General features: G+C 45.2%; 1 protein-coding gene across 5 annotated transcripts in view; it reads left to right on the top strand.

The window, feature by feature from the left end:
• The window catches only part of DMGDH (dimethylglycine dehydrogenase), a 48,513-nt gene extending 28,432 nt beyond the window's left edge, over positions 1 to 20,081 (top strand). For 4 of the 5 annotated variants that reach the window (XM_035099565.3, XM_035099563.3, XM_035099568.3 and 1 more), the window contains 2 exons: positions 16,516 to 16,650; positions 19,718 to 20,081. In XM_035099565.3, the coding sequence (XP_034955456.1) occupies positions 16,516 to 16,650; positions 19,718 to 19,933 (351 nt within the window). In that variant the 3' untranslated portion in view covers positions 19,934 to 20,081. Of the gene's footprint in view, positions 1 to 9,530; positions 9,703 to 16,515; positions 16,651 to 19,717 lie in introns of those variants that run through there. The other variant, XM_035099567.3, reaches the window with a different exon arrangement.
• The last annotated feature ends 537 nt before the right edge of the window (positions 20,082 to 20,618 follow it).

Raw genomic sequence — 20,618 nt, 5'->3', positions numbered from 1 at the left:
AAAATACACTCACAGACAAACCAAACAAACAATAATAAAGAAATAATAACATACAAAATCATATATAAATAATAATAATAATAAATACAAAAAAGAAAAAAAAAAGAAAAATCATACATTCAGACATACATTCGTACCCAAAATCAAAATAATCAAAACACATTTAAACATATAAATTTAACCTGTAAATGAACCTATAATTATCAACTATGTTCCTTTAATTCATACACATTTATTTCTTCCCCCGTATCTCCTCTTCCCATAGTAGATTTCCACTTATCTCCATCTCAGTTTCTTTAGTTAATATATTCCGGTACTGCTTCCCCTCTATTGTATCTATATATTCCAAACATTGATATCTTATAATTCTTATATAATATCTTAACTCAAGATGAATCACCTTCAATCAACTTTTAATCAACTTAAATCAAATCAGAAAAGATCAATACGAGGCATTAGAAGTAGACCCAAGACTTCACCGTGGAGCACTGTCCTTTCATGTACTCTCCAAATTTTCCCCAGCTCTGTTGAAATTTCTTGTTAGTATACCCTCTAATTGAATTGGTCAGATTATCCAAATCTAAATAACTGAGTAGCTTCTCCTGCCACTCCAGAATATTGGGTACTTTTTGGGGGAAGTTGCTTTTTCCACTGGTCCCACTAATTAACTCCGTCTGCCAAACAATGTGAGAATCAGAACTAGTTCTTTTTGGATCTCTTTATTTGAAATGAATTTTGTTCTGGTGTAGCATTTTGGATGCTGATTAATTGATTAATTTCTACTGCAAAATCATTTATATTTTCTATAATCCAATTGGAGAGCTGTAACTGTGGTGGCAAATTCAGTATGTGAGATTTTACAGATGGTCTGGGTCTGGTCGGTGCTTGGGACAGCCTGGGGACCCTGTGTATATCACCCTTAGTTCGTTTAAAAAGAGGGAAATATAAAGTATAATAAATGTCCAACTGCTGATTAATATCTCCAGCATGTAGAGAAATAAATTTACTGCAAAATACAGTGAGCATTTTAAAAGCATGAATGGAGGTAAGAAGTTTACACAAGCCTAAACTACCTGCTTCAATGGAAGAAATAAATTTGTGGATAAAGTCTTGATTGTGACTCCTTAAAAAAAGAATATGCCTGGGTGGAACAGTTCAGGATAGTTACAGGTAGGTGGCCGTTTTGGTCTGACGCAGTCAAAACAAAATAAAAAAATCCTTCCAGTAGCACCTTAGAGACCAACTAAGTTTGTCATAGGTATGAGCTTTCGTGTGCATGCACACTTCTTCAGATACACGCATGCACACGCATGAAGAAGTGTGCATGCACACAAAAGCTCATACCTATGACAAACTTAGTTGGTCTCTAAGGTGCTACTGGAAGGATTTTTTTATTTTGTATTTTCAGTTCAGTTCAGGATAGGAAGTCTGTCAAATATTAGTTGCCTCTAGGGGCAAAAAAAGAGTTTTCTGTGTTTACATGTCAAGGGAATTTAATTTGGAAGGCTGTCCTGGAATTATTCAGGAATGGCCAATGAAGAATAATTAATTTCAAAATATTGCACAGGCATGGCTCTTGTGTGCTGTAAGGTGATGGTTAAAGCAGATTGCAGCAGATGTTGGTGCTCTCTTACTCAGTTGAGTAGCTTTGTGTATATAATTTGGATCCATTCCAGGATTCATAAGAGATTTACCCAATAAAATGTGCTATTAAAAGGTGTTTGCATGCCTTATTGACAGATTGAATTATAATATTTTAGTTCCAAGGGACCCAAACATCATTGTCCTTAATTAACTCCTTTTATTTTTCTGACTGGATAAGAAAACAAACTCACAATTTGGGAGTTTCTATCTACACTCTACACATCTGCACACTTCGCTTAAAAATAATAATAGCAATTGCTACTGAGAATGTTTCCTGTAAACGAATACAGCATATTGGAGAATATACCATGTGTTCCACCGTAGAAGGCACCTGCTGTAACAATTTGATCCACAAATACTCAGATGAATCTCTTCAGGTATGATATAGAGTGAAAGCAAATGATAACAGACTAATACTCCTACTAAGCAGCCCCACTTCTTTTCCTCAGAGGATCAGAATGGGCTCTGTTACCCAGTAGGTAGAGGTCAAAGATCAGTACCAAGGAAGTACAAGCATGCGGGAAGGAAATGACACCTGGAAAGAATCATGGCACCATAGGGATACTATCTTTCTGTTCCTGATACCACACTTGAATGGAAGTTTAATTGAGCAAATCTTTTGTAAGTCACTTTGAAAGCTTCTCAGTTCTATAAAGCAGGCTAGAAATAGTTTAAATAAATAATTTTTTAAAAAAGAATTCCGGAATCAGAACCAAATTTATACCGTTTGCTCGTCAAAGAAACCTTAGACATAAATAGAAGGACAGTACTTTGATTGGAGTCTTCATATTCTGCCATATAGGCTCACACCAGAAAGTCAGGCTGGTTTTATTGCTATTTCATTTTGACAATAGATATTTTTGGGACTTTAAAACACCACAAAACCTTGGAATGCACTTTCCTAGCCAATTAAGACTTATGTGAAGAATTGCAACCGTGCAACTGTATCCCATGCTTGTTTACTCAGAAGGGAGTCTCACTGACTTCAAATGTTTGTGGGACTGTAACCTTAGTCTCCATTACTTTTTTTTGTCAAAGTATAAATTATTTTGAGACTTTTCATATCTTTGATTTTTAAAAGCACAGCGGTTATTACAGGTAAGCAACCATATACAGTGGTTTTGCTACAGCAGCAGTAGTTGTGAGAGTATTTTCAATTCGATCACTGCTTTGGTATAGCTGGTTTTCAGAAACAACACCTGATGGCTGAATGTAGACAAAGAAAACCCAGGAAACAACTTCGTTTTGATGGAGGGCTGCTGACTGAGGTGGTCATGGTAAAAGTGGCTATGTCAGAATTCCACATCTATGGAATGGCTGAGGGAAGTCTGCCTTGCTCATGAGGTTTTGCGTTTAATATAGAAGTATGGGTGTGTTGCTGTTTTGATTAAGGAATCAAAATGTCAGTAACTAGACCTGCTAAAAAGTGGGTTGTTATTTTTAGAGGACCATTTCCTTGATCAGAAAATCAATTTTCACTTATGGAAGTTATATGAAGATTAATTACACCAGTCTCTGTGTTTCTGACATTAATATTTATCAACTGGCATTTTTCTGGTGTTTTAATTTTTTTAAAAAAATTCTGATTGGAATAACTTGGTCAGAGTCAGCCCTCAGCTATTGGGGATCGGTATACATAGAGTGGGCAAAGCTTTCCAGCCCTGGTGACAGCCAAGGATGCAGTGACTTTTGGAGACTATTTGGATGCTTTTGTGGTGAATATCATGAACAATTTCAAGGAAACTTGCAGCAGGGTTGGTATTGTGCTTGACTGCTGCAAAGACCCATCAATCAAAAACCTTACGGTAAAGTGTCAAATTGGGAAAGGAAGGAAATAAGAGTTGACATTAGCAGCAGGGACAGCATATTGCCTGTGCAATGGAGAGCATTAATCAAATCCAAGGAAAACAAGGCCTCACTTGTTCTGTTCCTCACAAGAGAACTGCTGCAGCAAGCATAACATAGTGACACAGGCAGGCAGTGGTGATCATGATGGTTATGATGCTTCATCAGTTGGAAGAAACAGACTCCACTCATATGATTGTGCATTTGTCTGAGGCAGGATCAGGAGGACATAACAGAGTCACTGTCACAAGGAGCAATAGAGATGCATTATTGCTACTGATGGCCTTCTAACCTCATCTCAACAGTGGGCTATGGATGGAAACAGTCATCTCAAATATAAGTTGCCAAGCACAAAGTGGAATGACATGATTCAGGAAGAGATGGGCAGCTGGGCTTTCATGCCACCTTGGGGCATGATACCACAAGCTAGCTTCCAAGACTGTTTGGAAGACATGTTAAAAGTCTCCATCTCCTGTCTCAATTTGCAGTACCTTACATACCTGATGTCCACCTGATTTGAAGTGTCTTACATACCTGATGTATGAACCTACCAGGAAGACACATTCAATTCATATTCTGTTCATTTGCTCCATTCAGAAAGGGAAAGAAGTGCAATGCTACCAACAGAAGAAGCGCTTATTAAGCAAATTGTTGAGCCCACCACCAAGCCTTAATTTTATAAAATGCTATTGTGGTAAACTCAGTGTTCCAAGTCCCACAGAAAGTGGTTGACACATTGAGCAAAGTATGCCATCTCTACAGATGACAAAAGCCATTTAGCGATTGGGCATTACAACCTGTGGGTGTACAAGTAGACATCAGTTTGCTTATGTGCATTATTTGTGAAAGTGAACTGGAAATCAGCATGCAAGTGTGTGGATTGCTGCCAAAATCCATACAGTTACAACCATGACAGTGATTTATATGTGTATTGAAAGTGTCTTGTTATTTTGAAATGTTGTATTGTTTACTTAAGGATTAGATTTTAGTCCAAAAAAAGATAGCCAAAATAGGTTGTCTATATAATTTGTTGCTTTTGGCCTCATTACTGTTTAGGTAGCCTTTTAGGGCATAGAGCAGGGGTGTGGAGTTTTATCAGCTTGAAGGTCACATTTTCTTATGGGAAACAGGCCAGTGCTCAGAGAGTTGCCAGAATTAAAAGGCTATGTAGGCCCCATTCTAGCCATACAAAAGTCAGAGAGCGGTGTCATACTAACCAACTTTTCAAGCACCAAACTAGAATGTGTGTCTTCTGGGATGTAGTCCCAGGCGAGTCACATGATCTGCACCTCACCCTTGCCCTGAAAAAGTGTTTTTTTCAGGGCGAGAGTGCAGCACCAGAGCATGGCACTCAGAATGTCATCAAGATCTTGTGCAAAAAAACTGGGATGCCCTGTTTGGTGTGTGTGTGTGTGTGCATGTACCTACACACAAGTAAGCAAGAGGCCTTTATCCCACATATAGTAATTATAATGAACACAACTCTTGTTGGGTACAGCTTCACAGAGACAAGTCGTCCTATTTTTGACAACTCATTATGCTTGGCTCAGCCCAGTCTTCAGAAGTCAGGAAGCAGCTACAGGTGACCACTGTATTTAGGTGGCTACTGCCCTGCCACCATTAGGACACAATTCTTTCGCCACCCTTGAGATAGAATGGCTCGTGCCTGCAGGAGCGCACTGCAACTCCTTCACTTTTAAGGATCCTACCTGAGCACCCTTTGATAGGTATGTCAAAGTTGTGAAAACATAAAACAACAAACCTCCCATGCAGGGGCAACAAGAACATATACCTCACAGGGTTGCAAAAACTCTACGATCAGTTCTGCCAGTACTGGGCCCAGGTGAATTTTCTTCCTAATCCCATCAACCAGCAGCTAACACTGGATCCAGAGAAATCTTGCGCTAATTTAATGTTATAGCAAAGAGAGTAGGTAGGGATGGGCAGGCTAGAAAAACGATAGCTGGATCCTCAAGAGAAAGATTGCTCACCCTTTAAAAAAATCATTTCAGTCGAATCTGAGAAAGATGGCTAGGAGGAATCCAATCACAAGTTGCATATGTGGCATGTTTTCTGCGGAAACCCCCCCCCCCAGGCTGTGTAATTGGAAAGCCAGCCTTTATCATACATGAGCTTTATTGAAAGTAATGGAAATTGAGCACAAGTACTCTTCTAGTACTGTTTGTCCCTTGTGCAAGAGAAACTCCTGCAGGATTGCAATTTTGTACAGTACTTGTTTCTTTGCTCCACTTTTATTGCCCTTTGTTGAATTCGTGCATGAAGTGTCTCTCCCCTGATACTGCACATGTAGACTGAACTACAGTACACTAACACATATTCCTTCTGGAAAGAACATAACATATGCATCATTTCCCTATGTTGGGATTTTAGTTCCTCATGCATGATTTTAAAGTGAATGAAGAAGGTTGGAGTATATATACAGTGAACATTATTTTAAGTCTAAGTTGTATAGTTTCGTTTGCTATAGTCAGTGCTTTTTTCTGGGGGTACGCAGGCGTACGCATACCCCTAAACATTTTGTGAATCTTTGGACCTTTGGACCTTACTTTGTACCTTACTGCATTTATTTATTTTTCCAGATTTGAACTATAAAACAGTTATTTCTTGAGTCAAAATGAGACTACCCATAAACATTTTTTTTAAGGAAAAACCACTGGCTACAGTGGTAAAAACTATTACAAAACAATTTTTGGAAGATTATCCTAACATACATGTCACAGTGGCAATGGTGGCTACTCTAGAGTAACGACTCCTCACAGCTCTGCATTTTTATCCTTTTATTTAGTGCAGTCTATTTACAGTGCTGAAACAGTGCTATGTACATGTTGTCAGTCCGGTGCAGAACCTCCGAATGGAGATTCCCGCGTCTTTCTCCAGCAAAGTAGCCTGGGGATACTAAATCTCCACCCCCAGCGCTTCTTACGCAATTCCGGGGTCGCTGGGATCGGTCTTCGTCCCGCGTTTTCCCTGCTTCCCCCTTCCTTTCCCAAGTGGCGTCGTGGCTCAGCTACCCTGCCTGAGCCCTGGCTTCTGCTTCCTGATTCCCCGCTAGAAACATCCCCCTCCCCACTCCCACTTGCGCTGGGCGAAGAGCTTGTGTTTAAGATGGGAGGGGGCTGCCAATAGCTTCTATCCCTCACATCCACCCCCAGGCCCCCCTCCCCCCTCCCTCGAGGGCTCCGAGAGCGCTGGGGACGACTGGAAACCTAGAAAGTCCGTGGCGTCTGAACTGGTGGGGGTGAAAAGCTGTTCCCAGTTCGGCTCCGGCGCCTCCCCCTCTGGCGGCGACGGAAAACCCAAAAAGTCAGTTGCATCCGAGTCCGTGGGTGAGAAGATTTGTTCCCAGTCCTCTACCGGCTCAGGTGCTCTGGTCACTGGGTAGAACCACCCCTCCTCTTCCTCCTCCTCAAAACCCACTTCCCATTGCCATGGGGAACTGCTCGTGGCTTCCCTTTCTGAGGGTTCCTCCCCCTCCCCATGTGGGGCTGTCCCCTCTCTCCTTTCCATGTGCCATGGCTTGGGCTTGTGAGGAAAAAGGGCATGAAACTCTTCCACTAAGAAGTCCTCCTGTACCTCCCTAGCTGGCACCCATTCATTCTGGGACGGTGGGGTGTCCTCCCATGCCATGAGGTACTCCAGACCTCCCCCTCCTCTTCGGGAATCCAGAATTTCCGTGGCTACATTGAGCTGCCCCATGCCTCCCCTCTCCCCCCCCTCGGGAGGCTGGTCGCTGTCTTGGAACCTGCTGCTTTCCCTGTAAGGTGACAGCAACGACCTGTGGAACACTGGGTGCACCCTCATGGAGTCCGGCAGTTCCAGCCTGAAAGCTACCGGATTGACCTGCTGTGTGACCATGAATGATCCCAACCTTCTGGGTGCTAACTTCTTGCACCTCCCCCTGGTCGGAAGGCCCTCAGAGGACAGCCAAACCCTGTCTCCCACCCTGATGACCTCCCCCGGTCGTCTGTGGCGATCTGCCCCCTTCTTGTACGCCTCCTTGGCCCTCTCCAAGTGCTCTCTGAGCTGCTGGTGCACAGTCTCCAGTTCCTCCGCCCAGTCCTCTGCTGCGGGGCCCTCCTCCTCCTCCTCCCACTCCCTGTCTGGGAATGATCTGAGGTCGCGCCCGTAGTTGGCCTTAAAGGGCGACACCCCTGTGGAGACGTGCACTGCGTTGTTGTAGGCAAACTCCGCCAGAGGCAGGCGATCCACCCAGTCCGTTTGCCGTTGGCTGACGTAGCATCTCAGGTACTGCTGCAGAATGGCGTTGGCCCGTTCCGCCTGTCCATTGGTCTGCGGGTGCCTGGCCGTGGACAGGCTGACCTCCACCTGTAGGAGGTTCATGAGCCTGCGCCAGAACCTGGAAACAAATTGGCGGCCTCTGTCCGATATAACCCTTAAGGGTAATCCATGCAGTCGGAATATGTGGTCCACGAACAGTTTGGCTGTCTCTTCTGCAGAGACCGCCCGTGCACATGGTATAAAATGGCACATCTTGGACATGCGGTCCACCACCACCAACACTGCGGTCTTGCCCCTGGATGAGGGCAGATCTGTGATGAAGTCCATGGACACTACTTCCCACGGCCTGTGCGGCGTGGGCAACAGCTCCAGCAACCCTGCTGGCGCTGCTCTGATCACTTTGGCCATCTGACAGGTGTCACAACCCCTTACATAGTCCCGAACATCTTCCCGCACCCCTGGCCACCAGAAGTGTCTCATGATTAAGTGAGTGGTCTTGTCCCTTCCAAAATGTCCTGCCGTCGGGTTGTCGTGCATCTGCTTGAGGACCTTACCTCTGAGCTGGGTGGTGGGCAGGTACAGGGCTCCCCTGTAAAAGAGTAACCCCCTCCATTCCTCACAGTCCTTCACTTGCCCCCTCCCCCCTTGAAGGTCTCGGAAGATGCGCATGGCGAACTCATCCCCTGCCATCAGTGCGGTGAGTTCTGCCTCACTCACTATTTCTGCCCATGTCCGTGCCGATGGGGGAAAAACGTGCCGGGGTGCTGGTGGCAACTCCTCCTCCATGTACTCTGGCTTGCGGGAGAGAGCATCCGCCCTGACATTCTGCTCTCCCGGTATGTAGTGGATGGAGAAGTTGAAGTGGGAAAAGAACTCCGCCCACCGTATCTGCCGCTGGTTGAGCACCCTGGCCGTTCTCCAGAACTCCAGGTTCTTATGGTCCGTGCACACCTGGATGGGGTGCTTGGCGCCCACCAGGAAGTGTCTCCAGTGCTTAAAAGCCGCGTGAATGGCCAAAAGCTCCTTGTCGAAAACGGTGTAGTTGCGTTCGGGCTGGCTCAGCTTCCTGGAGAAAAAGGCACAGGGCCTCCACTCCCTGTTGGCGTCCAGTTGCAGTAGCACGCCGCCCACAGCTCTGTCAGAAGCATCCGTTTCGACGCGTAGGGGTGCATCCTGCACCACGTGGAACAAGTTCTGGTCGGAGGCGAACACCCTCTTGAGGCCCTCGAACGCTGCTTGCGCCTCCGGTGTCTACCTGAACTTCTGCTTGCCTCTCAAGCAGTCTGTGATGGGAGCCGTGACATGTGAGAAGTTCTTGATGAACTTCCTGTAGAAGTTGGCGAAGCCTAGGAGGCGTTGGGCGTCCTTGCGAGTCCTGGGGCTCTGCCAGTCCAGGATGGCCTGCACTTTGTCTTTGTCCATCGCTAGCCCCTTGTCCGATAGCTTTTAGCCCAGGAACTCCACCTCCTTGGTGTGGAACCTGCACTTCTCCAGTTTCACATACAGGTGGTTCTCTTTGAGGCGCTGCAAGACTTCTCGGATGTCTTTCACGTGTTGCACGGGGTCCGTAGAGTAAATAAGGATATCATCCAAAAAGACCACGCAGTTCTTGAAGAGTAGGGACCCCAGGACGTGGTGCATGAAGGCCTGGAAGCAGGCCGAGCCCCCCTATAATCCAAAGGGCATTACCAAATATTTAAAGGAACCGAGTGGCGTAAACATCGTGGTCTTCCACTCATCCCCTTCTCGGATCCTGACCAGGTTGTACGCCCCCCCCTCAGGTCCAGTTTGGTGAAGATCTTGCCGCGTCGTACCGCCGTTAGCAGATCGTCCACCCTCGGCATGGGGAAAGCAACTGGTTCCGACATTGAATTCAGGCGTCTAAAGTCCACCACCAGGCGGCGCTGTGACGTATCCTTTTTGTCCACCCAGAAGACTGGGCTGCCCCCTGCTGCCTTGCTTTCTCTGATGAACCCCCTCTTGAGGTTCTTATCAATGAAGGCCCATAGATCCTCCAATTCCTGATCCGACATGGAGTACAGCTTTGCTGGGGGTAGCGTGGCCCCTGGCACCAGGTTGATTTGACAGTCAAAGGGCCTGTGGGGGGGGCAGGTGGTTGGACTCCGCTTCGCTGAAGACCTCCTGCAGGTCCCAGTAAGGTTTGGGGATGGCCTCCCCTCCCTTGATTTTCATGGTGGCCACCGTGGCTATCGGAGGCCCCTCCCCTGGTTGGCGCTGCATGCAGTGTTCCAGGCAATAATCTGAACCAAACGTGAGGCATCTCTGGTGCCAACTGATAGACGGGTCATGGCGCGCCAGCCAGCTCATTCCCAGCACAATGGGGGGGGTCCGAAATGGTGGTGACGTTGAATGCCAGTGTCTCTGAGTGCCGTCCCACCGTCATTCTCATGGGGGGGGGTCTGATGGGTGATGGCCCCTCCCAGCAACTCCCTGCCGTCAATGGTGGAGACGTGCAGGGGGAAGTCCAGCTGCAGAAGTTGGGTCTGGTGTGCTTCTGCAAAGTCTCTCAAAAAGAAGTTCTCTGACGCTCCCGAATCTATCAGACCCAGCACGGTCAGGGGGTAACCATTGGGCAGTGTCAGAGTCACTTCAAGTACCACTCCTGCTCTTGGGGGGGTGGGCTGACGCTGCTCCGCGCTGCATGGGGGGGGCTGTCGTCCGCCAATTGCGCCTGCCTGCTGCCCCTTGTCTCCTGCAGCCAGACTATCTCGTTTCCCTGCGGCTGGCCCGCCTCCGTTGGGGGGGTACGACAGTTCCCGCCCTCCCCTGCCATTCCCTGCGATGCAGACAGTGCCGGACGAGATGCCCTGGGGCATTGCAGAGGAAGCAGTTCCCGCCCCTTCCCTCTTTGCGTTTGGCTGCCACGGGGGTTTGAAAAGCACGCACGCGCGCGCTCCATCAAGTTGCATGGGCTCTGGGTCTGGAATGTCGTGGGGCGGGGCCTGGGCTGTTGTGGGGGGGGCGGCCTCTCTTGTGAGCATGAGAACCAAGGGCGGTTTGTGCACGCTGCTTGTTTGTCATTCCACCTGGATTCTTGCCTCACCCCCACCGCTAGCGCTGCTTTACTTAATTCATCCATGTTTCGGGGCTTGGGACCTCTCGAGAGCTCATCCTTCACGTCCGCGTGTAGCCCTAAGTAGAACGCGGACTGCACTGGGGCCGATTGAAGATCCCACCCTAGTTTGTGGACCAGCATTGTGAATTTCGCTCAATACTCTCTCACAGTCATCTTCCCCTGCTTCAAATTGTGAAGCTCCTCTTTCACCGCCTCCATATGGCTGTCGCTAGAGTACATGACTCTTAACGCTTCTAAAAATTGTTTAACATTCTTCATGCAGGGATTCTTTGACGCGATTAACGGCCTCAACCATTCGCGCGCTCCTCCCGTTAGGTGCTCCACTATAAACGCCACCCTGTGCGCGTCATCTGGGAATTCTGCATCGTGCAGTTCAAGAGCGTATAGAATCTCGGTTTCAAAGCCCAGGTACTCTCTTGGATCCCCGTTAAACTTTGTCACCAGGGATTGCCCTCTCCTTCCGGGTAGCATTTGGGGCTGGGGCATCCCCCCACCTCTTGCTCTTTTCTCCTCATCCAACTTGCTTTGCAGCTCCCCCACCAAGACCCTCAGCTGCTGCTTTGTGGCTTCTTGCGCTCTCACCTGATCCACTAGCTTCTGCATCTCCTCCTGTGTTCTCCGTGATTCCTCTTTGGCAGCATTCAGCTGTTGCTGAGCTTGCGTCGCTAGGTCCTGCAACTCCTGCTGTGCCTTCTCGGCAGCTTGCCGCCATTGTTCCACTCTTTCGCGCTCATCACGGTAACTCCAAAGTAGCCAGAAAGATTCGGAGGTTGCTGTCACAGTGGCGATGGTGGCTACTCTAGAGTAACGACTCCTCACAGCTCTGCATTTTTATCCTTTTATTTAGTGCAGTCTATTTACAGTGCTGAAACAGTGCTATGTACATGTTGTCAGTCCGGTGCAGAACCTCCGAATGGAGATTCCCGCGTCTTTCTCCAGCAAAGTAGCCTGGGGATACTAAATCTCCGCCCCTGGCGCTTCTTACGCAATTCCGGGGTCGCTGGGATCGGTCTTCGTCCCGCGTTTTCCCTGCTTCCCCCTTCCTTTCCCAAGCGGCGTCGTAGCTCGGCTACCCTGCCTGAGCCCTGGCTTCTGCTTCCTGATTCCCCGCTAGAAACATCCCCCTCCCCACTCCCACTTGCGCTGGGCGAAGAGCTTGTGTTTAAGATGGGAGGGGGCTGCCTATAGCTTCTATCCCTCACAATACAGTATAGCAAAAATCCAGAACCTCCACAGTGGAATGTGAAAACATAAAGAAATTCAGTAAAAGAAATACACAAAGAAAATATATTAATTAAAGCTATGCTTCTCCTTTACTGTCAATAGGAAAGGAAATATTCTAAAAGCTCTTTTTTCGTATTGTAATATAAACATGCTTCTTTGTCTTCACTAAACAACTATTTCAAAAAAAAATATAGCACATAAACTAAAATGCTTTCTTGCTCATTGATTTAGCTGTTGTATAATATCTGGTAAATGTGGTTTGAGCCATCATTTTCTTTCTTAGAACTAAATATAACACACAAATTAATTTGTGAGGTTTTTTTTTTAAGGCTAAAGCAAATCAAAATTACTCTAGCTGTTGCCCTGTTTATATATTCACAGGAGTTAACTACCTTCTATGCAATTAATCTAGAAGTGACCCATTAAAGCAATTCACATCTGTTACCAGGTCATACTCGAGGCTCCAATTATGACTGCTGCATTAACCTTCATGCAAACTGTGTTTTCCATTTATAAATGACGGATTTATGGGAGTCAAGTGAATAATGTTGAAGAGTAAGCATGAGGGAGCTTGGAAGTATTCAAATGCATGGGCTTCTTTTAAAGACAGTTTCACTAGAAAATAGAGAAGCAATGCACAGAACTACTGGCTGCAGATAAGAAATGCCAAGAGCCAACAAATGTAAACTGTCAGATTCACATCTATGATTTCCACCCACCCCACTTTCCATTGTATCTTCTGGAAATAACTGGAGTCAACCAAAAGCAATAGTGCACTCAATTTATGTCATCTGGTGTACTATGGATTACTGCTTTTAATTGGCAAAGCCTGATTGCCGTTTTCTATAAGGCTATGTCTGCACTGCTATCTCTCTTGTGGCTCGTGTTTTGGTTTGCCCTTCATTGTCTCCCATCTTCTCTCTACATCTATTAATACATTCATGGTATATGGAGAGGACAGCAAAGGAAAAGGAGACACTAAGGACAAGAAATAAATTGTGCCTGTTCAAGCAGCATGCTACCCATGCCTGCTTGCAAGTGTGAGTAGGGGAAGTGGCACGTGGATTGCAATAGCATAGTATCCTGGTTTAATTGGTAGCAAATTCATTGGCAAGTAGAAGGGCAACATGTGTTTAAAGCAGGGGTAAGGAAACTTTCTAGCCTGGCAGACCAGATTGTGGGCCATGTTTGGCAGGTCAGCAGATCCTGTTTTACCCCCAAAGGCAAAGACTCTCTTCAAAACACTATTTGTGCAGTGCTTTGAGCTGCGTTTCTGAAGATTTGACAAATCAGCTGATTGCCAGATCTTCAGAAACCCCTTTTAGAATGTTGTTTTCTGCAGCCTTGGGGCTTTGCAGGTACCTGCAAACAACTGTTTTGGCTGAGACCCACCCTTACCTGCCCCACACCTGTAAAGTGGCTTTGCAAGCCAAATGAGAAACCTGGCTGGCTAATTAGGTCTGCAGACGAGACCTTGCATATTGTCTTCTGGGCTTGAGGGACATTGCAGGAAAGTTCAGTACTGACTTTCTTAAGAGAGGTGGAGTCCTTTGGAGGAAGGCCATTTAGGATTGTCCTGGCCACATCAACTGTCGGCAGAATTTTTCAGGAAAACCTGCGTACATACCCTGAGCCACTCCATGTGTGGTTTTGCTGCTTGCCAGAAATGCACACTCCCTGTTTCCTTTTCTTATATTGAAACTGGGCAGTGGCAATAACAACAGCAGAAGCATATTTTGAACTGAGATTAGGAAGGCTTCCCACACACCTTCTTCTATGTTCTCTTTTGCCCTGTGACAACTACAGTAATAGCATGCCAGGTTGCAAGGAATTACAGGCAAAATTCTCCCCCACTCCCTCATGTGCCCAGCACAGGGGTGATGGAAAGAAGAGAAGGAAGATTTCTGTATTTCTAGTGCTTCTCTTTCCAGCTTCCAGCTTAAAGTGTTCTTGGGTGTGGGACAGAGTCGTGGATACGGACAGGGAGTACTTAATCCAAACCTGAGTAAAGTGCTGGGAGTTGTAAAGCTCACTTTTCATATTGAGGCCAGCTTTAAAAGCTCCTGAAGTTCATTTTCAAGTCTAGCTTGGAGAACTTCACCAGCATATCTCTTTGTTTGTTTGTTTGTTTGTTTGTTTGTTTGTTCTAGACAGAACATGCCAAAGTGAATTTAGTAAGCATTGCTCTTGCTCTAGTTTGGCTTAAAAGGTCATCACATAGACAAATCGCATCATCCAGAAACTAAATTGGAGTAAGTGCTCCCCAATTAATTCTAGCATCTAGTACCAGAAGGAAACATATTTACCATCACCGCTGAAACCATCAAAAAGCAACAACAAAAAGGCAAAGAGGGTTTTCTCTCTTATCCACCTCCTGAAAGCCTAGCAAGCTGAAAAAGGCTGCCTGACAGATTTTAGTTCAGGCCTTCTGTCAGGCTTCAGGAGGGGGTTGCTCTTAATAGGTGCCATTTTGAACGTGGGCAGGCATAGTCCAAACCAGAAAGGTTAAGGCCAGGGCAAGCATATAAAGCTATGTGGAACCAGAAACAGGGGTGTCATCCAAACAGGCTAGGCTGATGAAGCAGAAAAGACTCAGAAGCAAGGGAAGAATCTAAACTGAAGGTTGAGTCCAGAGGAGGAATGAAAAGTTGATTTGGCTGTGGTTAAATCACTGAGCCTAGGGCTTGCTGATCAGAAGGTCGGCGGTTCGAATCCCTGTGACGGGGTGAGCTCCCGTTGCTTGGTCCCAGCTCCTGCCAACCTAGCAGTTCGAAAGCACATCAAAATGCAAGTAGATAAATAGGAACTGCTACAGCGGGAAGGTAAACGGCGTTTCCATGTGCTGCTCTGGTTTGCCAGAAGCGGCTTTGTCATGCTGGCCACATGACCTGGAAGCTATACGTCGGCTCCCTTGGCCAATAATGCGAGATGAGCGCGCAACCCCAGAGTCGGTCACGACTGGACCTAATGGTCAGGGGTCCCTTTACCTTTACCTTTTTACTGCTACTGATAGCAGACACAGGATCCAAGCTTGAGGCCAGGGTTGATAGGCCTAAGTAAGCCTGTTTGATGATACTCAGCTACTGCAGCCAATTGCAGTTCTGTATACACACAGCATTCTATTCTAGAATCAATGGAAACGCTTTGTTTTCTCTCCGTACACATACTATCTTGATCTGTTGCATATTTTGCCCCTGAAAAGCACTTCTTGAGAAACTGGTTTCATTCTGAAAATAAAGGCTCATTGCAGATTGATTCTGTATTACCCCAAGTAATATGTAGGCGGTCCCAGCAATGGTGGGGGGATGCATCCATACCAGTTACCAATGAAGTTGTGGGTGGCTGTATACCAAAAGCACAATCACAACTTCTCCTGGGGAACGTGCTGAGAGAAAACGGCGTGCCTCACCTAAGCAAGGTGATGGTTTTGAAACACTTATCAAGTAACTCCACCCACCCTAAGTAGGTGGCAGGATCTAGAATCATCAATCTTGATTGGAATCAGCATGTTGAAGACAAACATGAATGGTTTTGGATTTTGTGCTACCAGTGAGTTAATGTGCACACAACCTCAGACTTTTGGTCTAGTTGTCAGTAGTTCATACACACATGCAAGAGTCTTTCCCACAACTGTTACCTCTCGTCTTTTTACAGGGCCGTCTTAAGCGCCCCTGGCGCCGTGGTGCGCCGGATCCCTCCGGCGCCCCCCCCATTTCCCAGCACGGTGGGCGGGCGGGCGCAGCGCGGCTGCCACAGACGCTGCTGCGCGGCGGGCGGACAGGCACAGCGTGGTTGCCATGGGCGCAGCTGCGCGGCAGACCGGCTGGTCAGCGGGCGGGCGCAGCTCACGGCGCCCACCTGGCGGGCTGGCACCGTGGTGCCCTGCGCCACCCAGCCTGGCCGTAGGGCCGGCCCTGTCTTTTTAACTTGAGAGAGATACCTCAGGCAAAGCCTGGGGTTTTCTGCATGCAAAGTATTTGCACATAGCATAAGCTACTGCAATAGCTTTGGAATGCACAAAGTAGTTTACCAGATAAATGTCTGCTGTTGCTATCTTTTGTGGGATCGGGAGGAAGGGAAAGTGGATGTGGGCTTTCTTGCAATAATTTTCTGTAAATGTCTCTGCTGCTACTTCCCCATGTAGGTAGCCAAGAGGAAGCTTGAGCTCTTTTCAGCATAATATTTTTAAAGGTATATGATCAGAATGTATAGTGCTTAAAGGTTACAAATGTAGACAAATATGAGGTAAAATAACTGAACATACCCACATTGTGAGCAAGATGAAGTAACATTCAAAAAGCCCAATGGTTTGATTTAATTTGTACTTTTATCTAAAGCTTAATAATGGATGGAAAAACAAGTGAAGGCAAATTTAAATGCTTGCATCCATAACCCTGTCACAGAGCCTGACTAATCATTTATCATCATTATCTTTTTTTTCCCAGCCAGCAGACTTCATAGGAAAGCAAGCACTGAAGCAGATAAAAGAAAAGGGGCTTGAACGGCAACTTGTATATCTCACCTTGGAAACTGATAATGTTGATCCAGAGGGAAATGAAAGTGTCTGGTATAATAACAAGGCAAGTAGCATAGATTTTGCTTCAAGAAACTGAAGCAAAGTTTTTTTTAGAACATATTGTGCTCCCATCCATATTTCAAAATGAACAAAAGATAGTTTGCATACAGTTTTAAAATGGTTGCAAACACCAGCATATGTTTGCACAAGGAAATACACACATGTGAAATGACATACGTTTTTATTTTTGCTGTAACATATTAAAAATGCCACCCATTTGCAATTTCTACCAGTGGCAGTTCTCACAGTCCTCTGCTGGGCTTCTCACAACAAAAGGAATTTGTTACTGGGCCAGGTTCGAGGTTCGTTCTTGTGTTAATTCTCAGAGCTCTAAGCAACTTGGACCCAAAGATTATGTAAAGGACTGATGAGGACTGTCCTGATGTACTTTGTGCTCCCCTCCCTCTACTTTGAAACAGAATCAGGACTCCGGTCCACCCGGCTTTCAAGCAGACAAGATAAAACAGCCTGCTGAAATTGGACACAGTTTATAATTCAGGAGGAAGGGAGAGGCTGGGAGGAAACAGGAAAGCAGGGAGAAAATGCTTCCTGACCTAAGTAGGTCACAATAGCAGCACTACCTTCATGCAAATGTATGGTAAAAAAAAGTTAAGATGTGGGTCCTCAGTTGCATTTTTGGGTTAAAGGAGGGTTCCAGGTCCAAAAAGGTTGAAGACCTGTGTTCACACAAAGATTGTGCCACCTTCAGGTGTCAAATTTCCAAAGAGAATTAATACTTTGAGATGTATTCAGATCAATGGACTTTAATAACTCAAGTGGGTCTCCTCTGAGTATGATTTAATTTAATATCTCTAAGAAATTAGAAATGGAAAATTTATTACAGTATTGAGTCATCTTTTAGATTCATCTGCATGTGTCCATATCAATAGCTTTCAGTTATATAAATGAAAGTTATTTCTTTGTTGTTGTTTAGCTGTTTAGTCGTGTCCGACTCTTCGTGACCCCATGGACCATAGCACGCCAGGCACTCCTGTCTTGCACTGCCTCCCGCAGTTTGGTCAAACTCATGTTCGTAGCTTCGAGAACACTGTCCAACCATCTCGTCCTCTGTCATCCCCTTCTCCTTGTGCCCTCAATCTTTCCCAACATCAGGGTCTTTTCCAGGGAGTCTTCTCTTCTCATGAGGTGGCCAAAGTATTGGAGCTTCAGCTTCAGGATCTGTCCTTCCAGTGAGCACTCAGGGCTGATTTCCTTAAGAATGGATAGGTTTGATCTTCTTGCAGTCCGTGGGAGTCTCAAGAGTCTCCCCCAGCACCATAATTCAAAAGCATCAATTATTTGGCGATCAACCTTCTTTATGGTCCAGCTCTCACTTCCATACATCACTACTAGGAAAACCATAGCTTTAACTATACGGACCTTTGTTGGCAAGGTGATGTTTCTGCTTTTTAAGATGCTGTCTAGGTTTGTCATTGCTTTTCTCCCAAGAAGCAGGCATCTTTTAATTTCGTAACTGCTGTCACCATCTGCAGTGATCATGGAACCCAAGAAAGTAAAATCTCTCACTGCCTCAATTTCTTCCCCTTCTATTTGCCAGGAGGTGATGGGACCAGTGGCCATGATCTTAGTTTTTTTGATGTTGAGCTTCAAACCATATTTTGTGCTCTCCTCTTTCACTCTCATTAAAAGGTTCTTTAATTCCTCCTCACTTTCTGCCATCAAGGTTGTGTCATCAGCATATCTGAGGTTGTTGATCTTTATTCCGGCTTGGTAGTCATCCAGTCCAGCCTTTTGCATGATGAATTCTGCATATAAGTTAAATAAGCAGGGAGACAATATACAACCTTGTCGTACTCCTTTCCCAATTTTGAACCAATCAGTTATTCCGTATCCAGTTCTAACTGTAGCTTCTTGTCCCACATAGAGATTTCTCAGGAGACAGAGGTGATCAGGCACTCCCATTTCTTTAAGAGCTTGCCATAGTTTGCTGTGGTCGACACAGTCAAAGGCTTTTGCATAGTCAGTGAAGCAGAAGTAGATGTTTTTCTGGAACTCTCTAACTTTCTCCGTAATCCAGCGCATGTTTGCAATTTGGTCTCTAGTTCCTCTGCCCCTTCGAAATCCAGCTTGCCCTTCTGGGAGTTCTTGGTCCACATACTGCTTAAGCCTGCCTTGTAGAATTTTAAGCATAACCTTGCTAGCGTGTGAAATGAGCGCAATTGTGCGGTAGTTGGAGCATTCTTTGGCACTGCCCTTCTTTGGGATTGTGGTGAAGACTGATCTCCTCCAATCCTCTGGCCACTGCTGAGTTTTCCAAACTTGCTGGCATATTGAGTGTAGCACCTTAACAGCATCATCTTTTAAAATTGTAAATAGTTCAGCGGGAATATCATCACTTCTACTGGCCTTGTTATTAGCAGTGCTTTCTAAGATCCATTTGACTTCACTTTCCATGATGTCTGGCTCAAGGTCAGCAACCACACTACCTGGGGTGTACGAGACCTCCATATCTTTCTGGTATAATTCCTCTGTGTATTCTTGCCACCTCTTCTTGATGTCTTCTGCTTCTGTTAGGTCCTTTCCACTTTTGACCTTTATTATGGTAATCTTTGTATGAAATCTTCCTTTCATATCTCCAATTTTCTCTGCTTTTTCCCATTCTGTTGTTTTCCTCTATTTCTTTGCATTGCTCGTTTAAGAAGGCCCTCTTGTCTCTCCTTGCTATTTTTTGGAAGTCTGCATTCAATTTCCTGTATTATTTCTTTAGAGTGGGGAATATTCTAAAAACTGTATTTATTACTTGAGGAATGTGATATATTTTTATGCTGTAGTGTAAGTTTCTAGGGTAGGTTTGTATGCAGCAGTCGAGCTGTGTTGCTACTCAAGAACAGGTGATGCATGTGCAATATCTTTTTCCAGGGCACAAATTATTCTCTGTGTTGAGACGCTCCCAGCCTTTTTTTGGTTGAAGCAGACAAGATAACTATGTGACGTGCAGTCATGTGTTTGATTTTCTAACATACTGACTGTTTTATTGAATAATACAACCTACATCAATTGTGTAGGCTTCCATGCACTAAAACCTTTGTGATATTTGGGTAATTTTCCAGGTTATTGGCAACACCACATCTGGATGTTACAGCTACAGCACTCGGCAGAGTCTGGCTTTTGCATATGTCCCTGTGGAACTCAGTAAAGTTGGACAGAAACTGGAAGTTGAACTACTAGGCAAAAATTATCAAGCAACTATTATCCAGGAACCATTGGTTATGACTGAGCCAACAAGAACGCGGCTTCAGAAGAAGGGTGGAAGTGCTAAAATATAAAGAGGCAGGCGTTTAATTCATCAATATTAAGAGTCAATACTTGATTAGTGTATTTCATTTGAGTTGAATGCAAATTACACATGAAATATGCAACAAAATAATATTTTATGTTTACTAATCATTAAGAATAAGGAACAATTTAAGAAACCACTGTTACTTATACACATTAGTTCTTGAAAATAATGTATACCAAATCAGTAAATAGCAGCAGCAACAGTCTTGAGTATGTTGTAAAAAAATGGGATTGTTGCAGTATGATTGAGCAAGTGGCAGGAGTCCTGGGCTACAGAGCATGTGGCAAATCTATGTAGAAATGATGGTCTGATCACAAAGGAGAGCAAAGTATTGAGGCTATAAGCCCATGAATTGATGGGAATTTGAAAGCAGTGAAAGTCAGCCTTCTAGCTAGGTTGGTGCAGTGGTGAAATACGGTAAGTTCCATATCTGAAGCAAGGGTCTAGGTAACCAATCAGAAACTTACTTAGAATAATAATAATAATAATAATAATAATAATAATAATAATAATAATATATTATTATTATTTGTACCCCGCCCAGCCAGCTGGGTTTCCCCAGCCACTCTGGGCGGCTTCCAACAAAGATTAAAATACATTAAAATGTCACACATTAAAAACTTCCCCAAACAGTTTCACCTCTCAATTCAGTTTATATTTAAAGGTGAACT

Source organism: Zootoca vivipara, chromosome 10 (assembly GCF_965207765.1).
Source record: "Zootoca vivipara chromosome 10, rZooViv2.hap1.1, whole genome shotgun sequence".
Classification (NCBI taxonomy): domain Eukaryota; kingdom Metazoa; phylum Chordata; class Lepidosauria; order Squamata; family Lacertidae; genus Zootoca; species Zootoca vivipara.
Note: the sequence above shows the minus strand (reverse complement) of the source record. Positions and strands in the feature narration are given on the sequence as shown.